The sequence below is a fragment of the Lissotriton vulgaris genome, chromosome 4_1 (genome assembly GCF_964263255.1).
Source record: "Lissotriton vulgaris chromosome 4_1, aLisVul1.2, whole genome shotgun sequence".
Classification (NCBI taxonomy): Eukaryota; Metazoa; Chordata; class Amphibia; order Caudata; family Salamandridae; genus Lissotriton; species Lissotriton vulgaris.
The window spans coordinates 1,818,176,406-1,818,192,562 of NC_141691.1; the positions used below are offsets into that span (position 1 = coordinate 1,818,176,406).

Sequence of the window (16,157 nt, forward strand, 5' to 3'; positions counted from 1 at the left end):
TTTCCTGGTTGTGGCTAATGTCTATACCCTTCTCATGTCAGCCCACCAGACACCCAAGCCTCTCGCAGTTACAAAGCTGTTAGCACTGACAACCTGCTCCTAATCCAACAGCACATTTGATCAGAGAAAGAGTGTAGCAGGTAGGCAAGATGAGAAAAGCATTACATTTATTTGTAAGGTAAATAGTTTTTTGATATTCATAACTTAATTTTTAGCTCGGTTTACAGCTTTTGAAACTGAGCTTGTGTCTTTCTTCACTGTTTATGCTTTTGTTTCATATTGAAATTCCTAGTGAAACCCCATTTTCTGCTTGAAACCGATTGCCTCTACCAGGGAGCATTATATTTGTTGATTCAATCACCTTTACTCTGAACCTGACTCTATTGTTGCCTTACCTTGTACGACACTCATTACATTAACTTATCAAAAAGGGGGTGGAAGAAGGCCATGAAAGTTGTTGTTCTTGCAATGCTTCAATTTCCTTCTAGTATAGCTTCTATGTCATCAAGAGAGGGTCAAGTAGAGTTGTCAAGGGTGCACCATTAGAATGCAATAGCAAGAAAATAAAAAAAAGGATCAACAGGAGGGGAAAGTGCAAATAAATCTTACTCTTCTGTGTGGTCTCATCTGATTTATTGCTTTCATGGGACTAGAATTACTGGTCTATTCTAATTCTTGGCACTGGAAAACTGCTATGCATGCACCTCTGCATGTGATCTGGCCCATAACATCATAATAAATTATTCATTCTAATAGGCATATTTGAGATTTTAGTAAGACCACAGTAATATGGTGCAGGAAGAGCAGCAGTGTCGTAAAAGTCAGGTCCATATGATATTACACCATCCACATATGAGACTATTAAAGCATGGCTTCAGGACTACCATGCAGGCCTGCATGAGTCTAATCAAAACTGTAGTCAGCAAATAAAAAAATTAATGGTTTACATCACGTGAAAAGGCCTTCTTTTCACATTAGTCACGCCACCCATAAGTAGATCTTCACAGCCCACAAGGAAAAATAATTCAAAATAACAACTGACTTTACTTTGCGGCAGTATATATTAGTGCAAATAGTAACACGAGATAACAATGAAAGGTACTATACCTTTACAGAATGGCATTGATCCACTCCATGTGCCATTAGTAGTGCAAGTTCGAAACTTTGAAGTTTTTGGTTCCATGGTGTAGCCTGGTTGACATATGTAGGTGACATTCTGCCCCACAATATAATCATCGCCATAACGAAGACCATTGGCCGGTACACCAGGATCCCCACAACTGATTACTGCAAAGATGGAGATGAAGATTACCAACATTAAAGAGTAATAGATATTAGATATTTTTTGTACAGAAAAAAATATCTATCTTGAATTTGCTTATTAATCAACTAGTGTACACATACCATTCTTATTTTTGTAAATTTTGGGAGTTTAAAATCAATTATTTGCGTTACTGTTCACAGAGACAAATTCACATATCCCTTTTGTACAGCTAAATATCTCCTAAGGGTGCCATACGTCGACCAGAAATCACTAATCATGATTCACAGTATCAAGGTAAAGTAGGATGTGGCTTTCGACAAGAAGTGAACAAAAACATATTTCAAACGTTTGCGTAATGACACTCGATGAATCCTGCTCTGTCACTGAAGGAGTATGCTAGAGAAAGCACACTGGCTAGGCCTTGGTCTATCATACAAACTAGGTATTTGAATTTGGGGCGTGGATAGTGCAAGCATTGAAATCAACATGCTACAAGCTAAAGTTTGCCAATTTACACCAGTAAATATTTGATGGTTTGGCTGTGGCCAGTGGCAATTGTGCAGACACCCAATCCTTTCCCCCTCCACGCTTGGGCCCAGAGATTCCTTAAATATTCATTGAACCTTTTTCTCCTACTCTCCCACAAGCAGTTCGCCATGAAGGATGCTGCGATGGCTGAATAAGCAAATACTGGCCTGACACAGCATCCTTTAGGCTAGGAGAATGGGATGGCAGAATATGTGATGAGAAACTGACTGAAGAGAAGGAGAAGGGCCAAAATATGATTGGTAGTTGAGGGAGAGAGGAATTCTGCTTCACATGGAGGAGCAGGGAAACAAAGAAAGTGTGAAGGAAGCTAATGTCTAGTGAAGCAGAAGGGAGGGTGAATGCTGGCATAGTAGAGACTGGCTCTGGATGTAGAGATGTAGATGTACATAAAGGGGAAAACATTGGGCAGGTGAGGGTGTATTATGAGAGAGTGTGTCTTGTGAGACGTAGAGAAACATTTTGGTGAAGGAGAGAGAGAAGCTCTGTTGTAGTGGGGGTCTTGGAGTAGGGTCAAGAAGCGTGTTGATGCAATTGATGGGGTGTTTATGCGGAGGAACGTAAATCTTTGAGCAGGGGAGGGACATTTTAGGCGAAGGGGGGAGGGTATTGTGATTCAGACAGATATAGCTGGCAAGTGAAATCAGATCATGTTTGAAACCATCAGGCAATCTTAATTTTAATTGAGAACACACTGAATTCAGGAAAATAGAGTAACTTTGCACGTATAGAGAAGATGAAGGATTCTGTTGTCTAGATGTCCACTGGCTAAGTTCATTTTAGTGTATGTGTCACGTGGGAATAGTAGTGAACTTTACACTGGTGTTGAGAGCAGATGAGGAGTGGATTCCAATATTTTAGATGTAACAGTTTCTAGTGTCAAAAAGACTGTAGCACAAACTAAAATATTGTCTTAAGACATATAACACAAAAAATCATGACTATCAAATGAGTGTCCTCCTCTGGTCTGTCTGCTTGGGGAATTTCCAAGACCTACAAGGTGTAAAAGTAGTACAAGATTTATTGATTTAGCTTTGGCAGTTGCAAGATGTGAAATAACTATGAACTGGAAAGTGAACAGGGCACCTGGGGTAGCAAAATGAAAAGCGGAGTTGGATTGTGGGGCGAGTTATGAGAGTGCAGTATTGAATAGTGATATGAGGAAATGAAGAGAATCAATTGAAAACGTTTGTGCATGGGATCATTTATTATATTCCCTTGAAGATTTAGAAAAGAGTGATGATTCTGGGGAAGAAAATGGGTAAAAATGGAATTCGCAAATTAAATCTGTGTTGTTTACGTGCTCTTAATGCGGGCTGGACTTAAGAGAGTGTGGTGGTAGTGGTGGTAAATTGTTTAATATTGTTATGCATGTCTTATTATGAATTCTAAAAAAAAAGAATACGTTTTTCTTAGGAATCTAGTGGAAGAGTGGATTCAGAAAAAGAGGGTGACAATTCTGCCTACCAGTGTGTTCAGATATCATCATTGATCCAGAAATCAGCCTTGCCTCTTTTATTGGTTTTATGTTTTGGGTGAGAAACCTTCACCTGATTTGGGGAAGGTTTCTCTTTTATTTAACTGTAAACACCCACACAATACAGGCCTATCGATCTACAGATCTTGTCAGTATGAACTGCTTTAAGAAATGTCACAATTCACTCTTCAATGAAAAATCTTGTGTTTGTATGCAGCCCCTACTGTGAGGATATAAAGAAATTATATAAAATACATAGGAACACTTGAATTCACATGATCTCAAACACTTGAGAAACAACTCTAGTCTCTAATACTGTAAGTGTAAGATCAATAACAGGACAGTGAAAGGGAAAGATGAACCAACCCTGACACCAGGGGAAGCTCTCTTGCAGACAGATTTGCAGTGTGCCTGAATACTTGAGGAACTTTTGCATATATGTTTGAATTATTCTGATATGTAATGGCAGAGACATAGCAAACAAAACAGCCGTATAACCTTTCTGACAAACTCTTATTAACAGGTTATTAAACAGGCAAAACATATTCATTGCACATTGTGAGAAAGTGCCCTTTTCTGCATGTTCACCTCCATTTGTTTGACTGACACAGCTGGCTTTTTTGCTCTGTGAACAGAAACACTGCTAATCATGCTCCAGTGCATGTGATTGGACTCCTAAAATGTGGAAAAATTAGCTAATATCTACTGGAATATTTAAATTGCCTATAAGGACAAGTATGGTGCAGAAATAAGCCCATGGCATGGAAAGCTAAGGGTCTCCTGTAGACTACAGCATTTATTTTGGCATTCACTTGTGTGACAGAGAAAATGTGGCTTCGGTGTAACTGGTGTAACCTAACTGCTGCAGTTTAAACCTGCAGTCCGACCTGTCAAAATATCCTCTTCTGACAGAGAATTATCTCCCTTTTGAATATTAAGAAGTCACCCCTGTCTAGCCTACAAGATAAGGTTCAGGGTATTTAAAAACGAGACATGTAGAACTGCATTGTTATTGTGTCCGGCCAGTGACAAGGCCCAAAAAGCTATTTTTGCTTTGGAAGGCTCTGGCTGTCCTGTAAGAAAAACCAGAGTACAGATTAAAATATTAAAGTGCTATCCTGAATTTGGAACTAGCTTGAAAAACGTTTAAATCACCATTTTTAATATTTTTTAAAATTCCAACCTAGGGGTAAAGTTAGATTTAAAACAAATATTTATGAAAAGTGACTTTTACAAAGTTACCTTCTCCCTGACTGAAGCTCCTAAAGGCTAAATTAATTGTGTTTCGGGGAGGTGTCCAGCCAGTACTGAGCTTTAATGAGACTTGAACACTATTTTAGGGCAGGGGCAATAGCCTAGTTGTGGGGAAGTGCCCTTGTTTCCTTGTCAGGAAGACAAGTTAGAGTGGACCCAGGAACATCATTATCTTGTGAAGGTGCCTGCTCTTTCACAAGTGTAAGGTGAGAACACGGAGAAGGAAACCATCTGCTCCCCAAGCCAGTCTAGCATCAAACCCAATTGGAGGCCTCTTAGTTCTGGTTTTGAGTGATCATGGAGGAGGGAACTGCACATCTCATTGCTACTCCTCAGGCTGTACAGACAGGCTCTTCACAAGGAAGAATGGGTCCCACATTTTTTGGATTTTGCGAGTAATGTGATGTGTGGGATTGTATACAGTACGGTAATCAGGAACTGCTGCAAAGTTGGGGAGGGTTGAACTTTCAACCTCATTAGTTAGGGAGGAACTAGGAGTCAACCCCGCCCACATGCTGGTGTAAACCATAAATATGGAGCCCCAAGGTACCATCCTGGTAACACTTTGTGGACCTTCTGAAGAACAGAAGAGGACTGGACCTGCGGTGAGTGACCTGAAGGATTGGACCAACTTCTTCTTGTACTCAGGAAAATGTGTACGCTACAGGTTAGTTGGCTGACCTCCTGTGTGGTTGCAAGCTTCAAAAAGCCTTTCCCTGAAAGTGTCCAACTGATCAGAGGCAACTGAACATGGACTAGACTTTGCTGTTGGCCTGTACCTGTCCTGGAGGGGCTTAACATTGTATTACTATCATTTTTGGGGCGCCAGAAGAAAGTTTGAAAACGTTTTCAAACTCTGTGTCCCAGATTTTTCACTGGAACAAATCCACTTATTATATCTGACCAAGACTTGATTGTGGTCAGCCTCAAATTGTCCCTACTTGCCAGTCTACCATTCCGATAGACTATCATTTGAGCTTACTGCTTTTGGTGCTAGTTCTACTTAAAACTTAAAAAAATTATATTTCTGTTTCCTGTTACTGGATTTTTGTCATTTTGGTGTCATTTCATGTATCTGTTTGAGGGGTTTATTGCTTTGTATTTTTTACTTTATGAAACTTTTTGTACTGATGGAGCATAAAAGTTGAATAACGGTTGCCTCTATCAATTCTCACTGTCAAAAGAGATTTATGATAATTAATTCTTGATGGAATTGTGTAAAATGGTTGAAACGAAAAATGTGAGATTTCATTCTGCATCATAAAAGTATGCAGCAGTGTTTAAAACATGGAAATATGAAAACGTAAAGGAAGAGAGAAACAGATATTATTTGCCTATGCATGTAATTGCGAGGTTTGAGAAACTAAAATTAATTAACACTGAATATGTGATGACAATAACTTTTAAGAGGTGTCAAAATGAAACAAAGTCTACATAAGAAAGCACCTAAAATGATTAAAATGCTTACTTTAGCAATGTCAGATAATATGAAAGTTTGCAGCTTATTCTAGTACTGAGTGATAAAAACGTGTACTTTAGAATGGAAACTTAAATAATTTTGTTTCGAAAATGGTAAACATGCAAATAACTTTTGTCAGTGCCTAATATTGACTTTTAACTTCTAGAGAAGAAGGATTGAATTAATTTAGAAAATTGAAATATTTATATTAATGTATACTTTGTATTAATCATAACATGGTAATAATTCAGTACATTTTCATGTACGCCTCAGATGCTTTTCTTTTCTTGTTCGAAAAACCAGAATCTAGTTGAGGTGTTCATTTTAACGCTGTGAGAACTTTTTTGAAGTTTCTTTCTTGTAGTCTAAAGATAAAGAACTCTCTTTTGATTCAGCAATACTTTTGACAAACATGTATCAATAAAATTGCAAACCCAGAGAGAGAATCTTGGAACGGACATAGAGTGAACAAAATTAATCTTCTTAATTCTGAGGAAAGGATGGAAATATAAAATAATTGAGTCCTAATGGACTGAACTCTGATTTCTCTTTAATGCCAAACCCATTTGAACTGAACTTTCCTGAACTGACTTGAACCTGCACTCACCGGCTGGTTTAATGTGCAGAGGTAACCCTTTCGGCTGAAGAGTTTACTGACTCTTTCTTATGGCACGTTGAACTTTCAATTCTGTATTATTTGGTTTGCATGATTGTAGGAAAGTAGGATCTGCTTCTATGGCTTCCCCTACTTTTTGCCTGGTGCTAATCTGTTTTTGACTAGTCTGACTGGGATCCTGCTAATTAGGGCCCCAGTCTATCTACTTTCACCCTAAACTGTTGTGTTCAGTACTTACGTACATCATAGATTGGAAACTGGGGCACCCTTATAAGTCCCTGGAATATGGTACTAAGGTACCCAGGACATAGGTACCCCAGATCTCTCCCATGGGCTGAAGCATGTATTATGCCACCCATAGGAGAACATTCAAAATAGAACTACAGGCCTGCCATTGCAACCTGTGTAAGTTGGTGCTAACACCAATTACTAAAGATATATGTTTCCTATATCTAGGATCACTGCACTTAAAACCTATAAGTCACCCCTACAGCAGGCCTTTGCAATCCTGAAGGCAGGGTGTGGGAGGTTTGATTTCAAGCACTGGAAGAGCTCTCTCAGTGTTCCCGGTATTAGACTTCTTTACCCAGACAGGACAAAATGGTTGCTGCAGACCAGAGACACAATTCTGCCCTCCTGCTGCTGAGCCAAGCTTGAGCAGGGGAAGGCTGAACAATAGGCATTCTGTCACAGGGAGGTGTGACCACCTCCCAGACAGGATTTACTGTATTGGGATGGGATGGGGCACATTTGGTGTCCCTGTGCATAGTCCAGTTCAAACAAGTCCTGGGAGCCATTGGCTCCTGCTCTGGTGCAAATCTGGACAAAGGACATGGAAGGAACCTCCCCCTGTCCAGACCCTCCCCTGGGAGGGTCCCATGAATCTTCCCAACCCTTTCCCTATGGTACTCAAGTTAAGGGCTTACCTGGCTGTAGGTCTCTAGATTCATCGTGGGATAAAATTCAGATCAGACATCACTGCTCTTCTACCGTCTGGGCACTCTGGACTTCGCTGGACCTCGTTTGAGCCTGACTTCATCTTCCTTCCAGTCTACTGCATTGTCTGTGCCTTTGCATCATACAGAAAACTTCCAAGGTCTGTGAAGCATCAACGACACTTGAAGAAATCTCCCATGGACCTCGTTTGGGCCTGACTTCATCTTCCTTCCAGTCTACTGCATTGTCTGTGCCTTTGCGTCATACAGAAAACTTCCAAGGTCTGTGAAGCATCAACGACACTTGAAGAAATCTCCCATGGAGTGCAGAAGTCAATCCCCTGCATTCGCAGGCACCACAACTAAGTTGACCAGTCTGCTGATCCTGAGCTCCTTCAGACTCCAAATGCTTCTGCAACACAGGTGGCAGTTTTACACATCTCGAGACACCTGCCCTACTCTCTCACAAAGTTTGAGGCCAGTATCCCTTGTGGGGGTTGCAATAACCAAACCCCTGTGCACTGTGTCAACTTGCATTTGCAAAGGCTTGTTGACTTCTTTCCAAGAAGATCTTCAGTATCCAAGTAGCCCTCACCTCAAGCATCTCCAGTGACAAGAATCTTCACCCACACTGCATTGTGTGCATCATGGCTTGCATCTTTTGGTGAGCTGCTTGAGGTCCTCTCGCATCTCCAGTGCCTTCAACCGGTGGGTTCACTTGAGGGTCATCATTGTTTGTTTTGGTCTCTCCTGATTGATTGGGGCCTGCCCTGATTCCCCTGCTTTTGGTGAGTCTCTTGGACCTTGTTGGTCCCGACGTTGCTCCTTCTTTTATTCCTGCGTTAGTTGCATTTGCCAAGGCTTGTTAGTGCTCCCGCCAGACACCAACCCCATAGCGCTCAATATCCTTTGTGGGACAGATTGTGCAAGGCTCCTGGTTCTCCTCAGAATTGACTGGTCCTCACAGCTGCTGAGTCACGGTCATCATGATCCATCCTGCAACACCCGGCTAAGGAGGTCATTCGTCTTCCAAGTCTCCTGGTCACCCTTGATTGACATAGACTCTATCCCCTCTGCTAGCACGTACCTCTCACCTTTAATATACATTTGGATTCCACTGAACACTTCCCTTCCAGCGGCAGAACTTTCCTGAAGTCCTCCATTGAGTTCAACTGCAGTTTCCGACATCACTTCACACGTATGCAACCAGCTTCCATGGTGTAGGTAACATGGGTACTAGGGTATCCACGGGTGGGGTGGATCTCTAACTTTCTGTCTTCCATGGGCTTTCTTCGGGGTCCACTGGGAAGGGTACTTAAACTTTAAAAATCGAACCGCGACTCGCACGTAGAGTTGTACAGAGCACACAGTAGTGTTCCCACACTGGGCACGCTCTCCGTGGGGTCCATATCTACTCACCTTGGGTGGTTATATGGGTCCCCAGCACTCCTAGGTCCTCTCAACCTGGTCTGGTCTAGTCATGGTTCTTATACCACTTTCTTAGTATATGGTTTGGTCCCACCATGTCCACTGAGTATTTTGTGCTATTTAATGGGTTTATTTGCTAAAGTATTGTGTGCTTTGTGTTTATTTTCATGTAGGAGATAGTTAAAGGTACTAGAGAGTATTATATAATAAATACCTATTTTTAGAAATACTTGGAGTGGTTCTTTTCACTTAATCTATACTATTAGATTGCATACTGGTAAAACAAGCTACTTTACCCTCCTTCTGGAGTCAGCCTGAAGGCTAAGACTGAAGGCTCCTCCCCACAGCTACCACTTAAAGAGCTTTCTAAGGTTGTCTAAGACCTCTTAAATAACCATAAGGGTTGTCTGGACTGGTGCAATTAGTGGACATCCTATACCAGGTCAGCTTCTCACAATGATATAACACTGAATCTCGATTTCCCATGTTTGTCTCTCATTTTTTTTCTATTCAACAAGGGAATATTTTCGTTATTTGAAATCTGTATAACATTGTGTGGCTGAATTACTAATTGAATATTATTAAATTTGATTATGAAATGCAATTTCATGTTTCCTGACTATTCGAATTGAGGCTTTAGATAAATGATTTAAATCAACAAATCTTATCGGATTTAAGCCATTTTTGGAGTGAACCTCATGATTTTGGAGTTACAAAGGTGAATTGGTACATGAAAATTGGTATGTCTTTGGTATTTCTTATTCCACGTCCCATAGCCTCACATTTTCTGAATATCCAAGTCTCTATTAGCTCACATAAAAGAACCATTGGAGAACCAGTGATTTCAGTAGGTTATGTATATAGGCCCAGTGAGTAAAAATGATCAGATTGGTAATTTAGTAGTGAAGAGAACATTTTGCCCAGTTTTCCGCTGCAACAGTACTGTACAAATACATTACTTATTGCCCTAAGTTTAGCCTGCCTGCTCTATGCCATAGCTATCAGAGGGTTGAGCCCAAGTTAATTTAGTGACTTTAAAGGTTCACACTGACTGAGTTGTGATTATTATTGGAAGATGTCGCCCACCTCAAATAATAATCCTGTTTCTTGCAGTGAATTTCCATCCTTCCCAATTATTTATTCACTTCCCTTCAAGCATTACATCTCCTACTACATAATTGAAGATTGTGCTAATACTTCTGATATATCGTCTAGCAATTGATGGAAGAACTAGGCATGGATAGTGGCCTGCAGTTAAAGGTTTTCCACCCAAAAGCTGAAATTTTTAAGTCGAGCCTAGTGTCAGCGTGCATGCGCTGCTCTGCGAGACATGACGTATCTCCTCTAGGGAGTTTAATAACGCCCCAGGTGTCCAGTTGGCTCTTTGTGTGCTTTCAATTTTTTCATTCATTTTATTGGCTCATTATCAAGTTTATCCTGCATTTTCGCCGGGTGGTTCCCACCCCTGGCGACTGGCCCTGTTACGTGTAGTATTTGCCTTCTCTTTTATTTGATCACGTCCTACCACTTCTTTTTCTGTTTCCTTGTTCCTAAGTAGTGTGGCTGCATGCATTTCTTTTGCCTGCATTTACTAACTGTATCTGCTCACTGAGGTCAATCTTGTGCAGCTCGCTGCTTCTTGCACCGCAGTAATGACGATGCCCCCTTCACCTCCTTTACACCCCTCTTCTCACCCCTCTTCCTATGGCTAAGTGAATCACGTTTTTTTTTTTAGCTCACACCCCGACTAGCACATGAAACAGTACACCAGTTACAAAGTTGGGCCGGAAGTCCAAGTCGACCGTAAGCAGAGGCTGGCCACGGATTTGTTGCTCTTGCTGACTAGCCTGCAAAAAGTATAATTTGAAAGTTGATAGTGCTGCCTAATAAAAATATACTTTTACACTGTTCGTGATTACATTTCTTCTGAACTGCCACACTGCTGTGTCTTCTCACAGACGTACTAATTCCATTCTGTGTCCTGGGGTGAGCCACTATGGTGCCAGTCGGCCCTACTTGAAAACACCTACTCGGTCCTCGCATGGGTATCATTGCTAATATTTTTTATGTTTCCCTTGTCTTCATTGCTTAATTTTGCTAGAAAAAAAGTTTTACTCAGTCATTGAAATATCACACACAATTACACAGAAATTTGGAAAATGCCACATATGGCAATCAGAAACCTGTGTTTAAATAATTCCTTTTTAGAGGAAGCGTGAGATCAACAGCTGCTTGCAGTCAGTGCAAAAGACACACGATTGATGGATGGAATGCAGAGCAAATCAAAACATTCACGCCCAGTCAAGAGATCTGGGTTAAATCCATCATTCTTTTGCTTACCATGCCACCCCAGTTTAGACCGGGTTTCACCCCTCTTTAGCCAGGATAGCTTGATTCCAGTGGCACAGTGAGCCCAGGACCCATTCGGGGCATACCTGGCGCACTTAGGGCGAGAAAGCAAAAGTCAGTTTGCACCGGGCTGCATGTTAGAGAACTTTAGCTAGAAGCCGTGGAAAGGCTGCAGGACGGGCTACCAGCTGCGTACAGTGAACAAGTGTGACTGTGTGAAGTGTGGCTGCACTGTGTACTGCACAGGGGCATGTTGTGTCACATCATGTTAAATGAAAAGACATTCTTATCTCAGTCTAATAATGTAAAGTGATGAAGCAAAAAACTGTAAGGATTAGAAATGCGCACCATGTTCCGTCTCTACCGTCTCAGCACTGGTGTTCCATCGGTCGGAGCTCGCTAACACTAGTACCACTAATTGGTTGTCTGCTGTGCCCAGCATATGCTTAGCAGAGGCTTGCTGCCACCTTAATCATGGCACCAGAGGTTCAGGTCCCTGTTGTGGCTGGCACGGGCAGCTTACAGCTCGGGTGAATCAGAATTGCACCCTACAGGACGGCACTCCTGTCCTGCAGCCCTACTGTTTAGGCACTGTCACTGAGAGGTCTCTGGTCAGTGCAGGCTGAGCAGCAGCAGGATTTTCTATTTCAAATTCCTGTCACAACCAAGAATGGCTTCTGCCGCTGCAGAAGTCGGAAATTAAACAAAGTCCATGACCACCTCCACACTGTTCCCCTCCCCTGGTCGTGGGGGTTCCCTGGTGGCCATTCAAGTCATGGTGAGACTGAGAGCGGGCGCCGTGTGTCCCGATGCAAAGGCACAGCTCTAAAAGTGTGCCACGCCATGACCACTCACCCTTACTACAATCCAGAGCTGGAGATGGGCCAGTCTTACCCCCAGCACATCACAACGCTCTCAGATCACCTGTCTGCAGCGAGTGACCCCACAGACTTCAGCTACAGCGACTAGGCTAAGCAGCAGGAATGATTTACCCAGCCCTCCATGAATCTGTGGGTAAGTGAAAGATAAAATGCTGATTAATCATGTTGCTGCTACAGAGAGATTAGAGTTGTCTCATGCAACTTTTTTCTCACAGAGGGATAACATGCCTGCTACAACAAACGTGTATTATGCATATCAAAGAACAGCATAAGAACAGTATTTTATGTGGTTAGCTCAAGAGGTTACTGCTTTTGTAACAAAGATGCTTTTCTTACGTGCAATTCATAAATTAAATGTCAATCCTAATCTACACACTGGCCTACAAACTATTATCAAGGACATCAGCTGCATGTAAAGTGCAAAGTATGACTGGATTCGTCGTGACTGAGCTGGCCTGTACTGTGGTGATGCTCGCTCTGTCACTCACACTAGTGGCAGAAATAGTTATATCCTAATTTTATTTAGTTAAGTTACACTTCTGCTCACAGTTCTGTACTGACTAAGCTCAGTAGTCGAGAACTTTGACTGTTCATTAGGTGGTGTCCAGGGTCTGTGGCGCACTTCTTCACCAACTCCACACACTACCCAAATGCATCCCACCAACACACACCATATAACACACCACTAAAATCCACACAATGCCACTGCCCCCACGTCACTGCAAAAAGCAGAATTTAGACACCAAGTTTGCAGAAGAGTGGACAGTAGCCACACTGCTCTACAACATACTAAAACATCTAAAACATTGCAAAAGCCAATAGCTCTGGCTAAACATTTATAAGGTCCCAAAAGCGAGACCTATTGTCTATGCCAATGCTTATTTTTTATTATAGACTGTACTAGCTAACAGTTTATTTATTAATTGAAATTATACAAGTTTTGCAACATTCATATATGAGAAGAGATTGTTCTTCCCACTTGCATAATAAAATACTGTTAACCTTTATTAGCTTAGCCTATGGGTAAATACGTACGTCGAAATCAATGGAAATATTACAGTCTGAATGCCTACAAACTTTGTTCAGGTTTTAATGTTTGTTCTGTTCCCTTTCTGAAACTCAGCAAATATGTTTAGCTGAGGCTATTTTATTCTGCTGATGGACCATCTAAGGTTCACATCTCATTGTCCCTTTTCACATCTAATCTCCTCTGGGGCTGCAGTGACCAACTTCAAAGGCTTCAAGGAATAACTCAAACAAAAGATGGAGGAAGAGAGATGTAATTTGGTCGCACCTACTTCCAGGTCACAGCTGCAAGTGAAAGAAGGGCACAGGCAAAAACTTGTTTTGAAGACAACAGGGGCCACTTTAAACATGCGATGGGGAACAGATGGGTCCTGAAATGTGGAGATTTTTGGGGGATCTTTAAAGGGGGAACTGGGTAGTACTTTGACAGAAAAAAATAAAGTAAGAAGAAGTTTGCAGCTCATACGTTTCGTTCTTGGAAGGCAATGGACTCTTGGATAATTTTGCAGTGAAAAATATATTTGAACAAAGAACAGGATAACTTTGAAGTTTTATGAGGAGAAAATATGAGCATTTCAGCTCTATTTGCTTGCCTGTTGTGGCCAATCACAGACTGGTTTTGCCTTTTGAAAATTGCTCCATGACCCATTCTGAGAAAAAAAGGAACTCGTACATGTAGGAATATTTCCCTGGAAACTGTTCAGATGGATTATTGTCTCCCTGCTTGCTTCCGTAATGATGAAAGTGTACAGAGTATTTCACCTGAATCCCTGGAACTAGAACTTTTGCCATGTTTAATCATACCAGACTGCTGCTGGGCCCCACTCACTTCGGGTCCACATCAGGATATGAAGCCCACTGCCCTGAGGAAAGCATCTCCTCATGATTGAAGCACATACTGTCCTAAAGACAGAGGTGCCATGACTTCCAGGGACAAAGTGTCCATCGACCAAATGCAAATTGGACATTTCCTCATCCTGCACCAAATGAGAGGTTTACTTTTTATCTGGGAGCGTAGAATGCCCTGTGAATGTAGGAAGATGGAGCTGTGGCAGTAAAATCCAGTGGACCAATTGCACTGAGGCTTTTTGCTGTGAATCTGAACTGGAGTTGTGAGGGAGTCTATAGGCTACTATCTGGGGAACCAGTGCTGAAGATTTTGACATTTTCAATAAAGATATATTTGAACAAATCCTCGTTTTTTGTAGACGAAAACATAACATGAACTTTTATAAAGTACACCATCTCCTAGCACATGCTGTTAGCTGATATGGTAAAACAAAGCCGCTACATATGGGTGTGCATTTTCATTGACTTCTCTTCTGAACTGCCTGCAAGTTCTACATTTCTTTTTGTGGTTTTATGTGAAAATTGCGTTGCAAACTGAAAAGCTTGGCTCGTGTTTTTTAATTTTTTTTTAGAGTTGTCCTGTTGGGGAGATCCCACCCTGTTGAACATCCTGGAGAAAGTTGATCTTTCTTTCTTTACTCGTTCAATGAAATAAGGGACAATATTTCTAACCTAACAATTTCAAAGTTCCCCCTACGGACACTAAATACTCATAGTGTACACTGGCAGATGTGCTCTCCTGGAATTGGCATGTCTCTACTAGGGGTGACTCATATTTCCCCTACAGGCACTGTACACTTTGCATTAGCTAAAAGAGGATGGAAAGAAAGGAAATATTGTACAATGCTTAGAAGCACTAAAATAGCTTGATTACCCGGGGAATTGACCTTCAGAAGTACAGTGCAGAGAAGGCTTGAATTCTTGATTTAGGCAAAACGGAAAGTAATACAAAAATGATATTACAGTTTAACTCTCGGCCCACAAATTTCAGTTGATAGAGAAGCTAAGACTGAAACACTGTATTATAGTAGTGGCTATATATGCCTGCCTTCTTAGGGTATTTATATTAAAGTTGTGGCTATATATGCCTGCATTCATAGGGTATTTATATTATAGTTGTGCCTATATGTGCTTGCATTCATAAGGTATCTAAATGAACTGAACTGGATTTGATAAACTAGTCTAGAACTGAAAGGGATGTATCTGTCTGTCTAACGTGCCCAAAATGTATACATATGTCACACGGTTAGTGTCAAGTTATGCATTGCATTCTCTATCCTGCAGTGATTTGCATTTTCAGCAAGGGATGATCAATCTGAGGACTCTAAAGCCCATTTTAAAAGGGACACGGGATCACTGACCTTCCATTATGCCTTGAAAATTATCAGTGGCACTGTACAATCAATAAACTCCCACAAAAGTTAAGTTTGTTTCAAATAGATTTATTCTGCGAAGGTCCTAAGCACAGCCCCGATTTCTATCTCATCTCCTATACCATAACCCTTTTTCCTAATAAAATCGGCATAAGGTACAACTGTTGGGAGATTTATATTCAGTAAACCTCTGACATTACAATTAAGTCACAGTATCAATCCTGTTCTCCCGACCCCATTCCTGTTTTTAATTACTATGGAAGTAGGAAGTGTAAGGAATCAAGGTGTACCCCTATAGGCTTTACATCCGTCTGAATGACCTTTATGTTTCTGACATGGATGCCTGCATGTTTCCTCTCATATTTCCTACTACAGCAATGTCTACTTAAGACTGTTCAGCCAATGTTTCATGTACAGAAGATGCATACCAATTTGTAGCAAATGGGATCCACCTGTTTATTCACTCTGGAATATTCACTTTTAGACTAACTGATTTAGGACTTGACTGGGAGAAAGTGCCACTGCTAGAGTCTAACTCACAGTACATTCTGTGGCACTGGACAGGGTGCTAACCACCAGTGCTCTCCTTTTATGGTAAGGCCACAGCTGTGCACTAGGGATACGAACCTCTTGGCCTGTTAAACATGAGTATACGTATGTTGGCTGCACATGTGAGGCTACCATCGTGTGCAGCGTGGTA

The 16,157-nt window shown here is 41.4% G+C and overlaps 1 protein-coding gene across 1 annotated transcript in view; it reads right to left on the minus strand.

Annotated features, from left to right (window-relative positions):
- CSMD3 (CUB and Sushi multiple domains 3) overlaps nt 1-16,157 on the minus strand; it is a 2,596,150-nt gene that overhangs the window by 139,869 nt on the left and 2,440,124 nt on the right. The window contains exon 60 of the mRNA XM_086918068.1: nt 1,108-1,287. Coding sequence (XP_086774194.1) covers nt 1,108-1,287 — 180 coding nt within the window. The remainder of the gene's footprint in view (nt 1-1,107; nt 1,288-16,157) is intronic.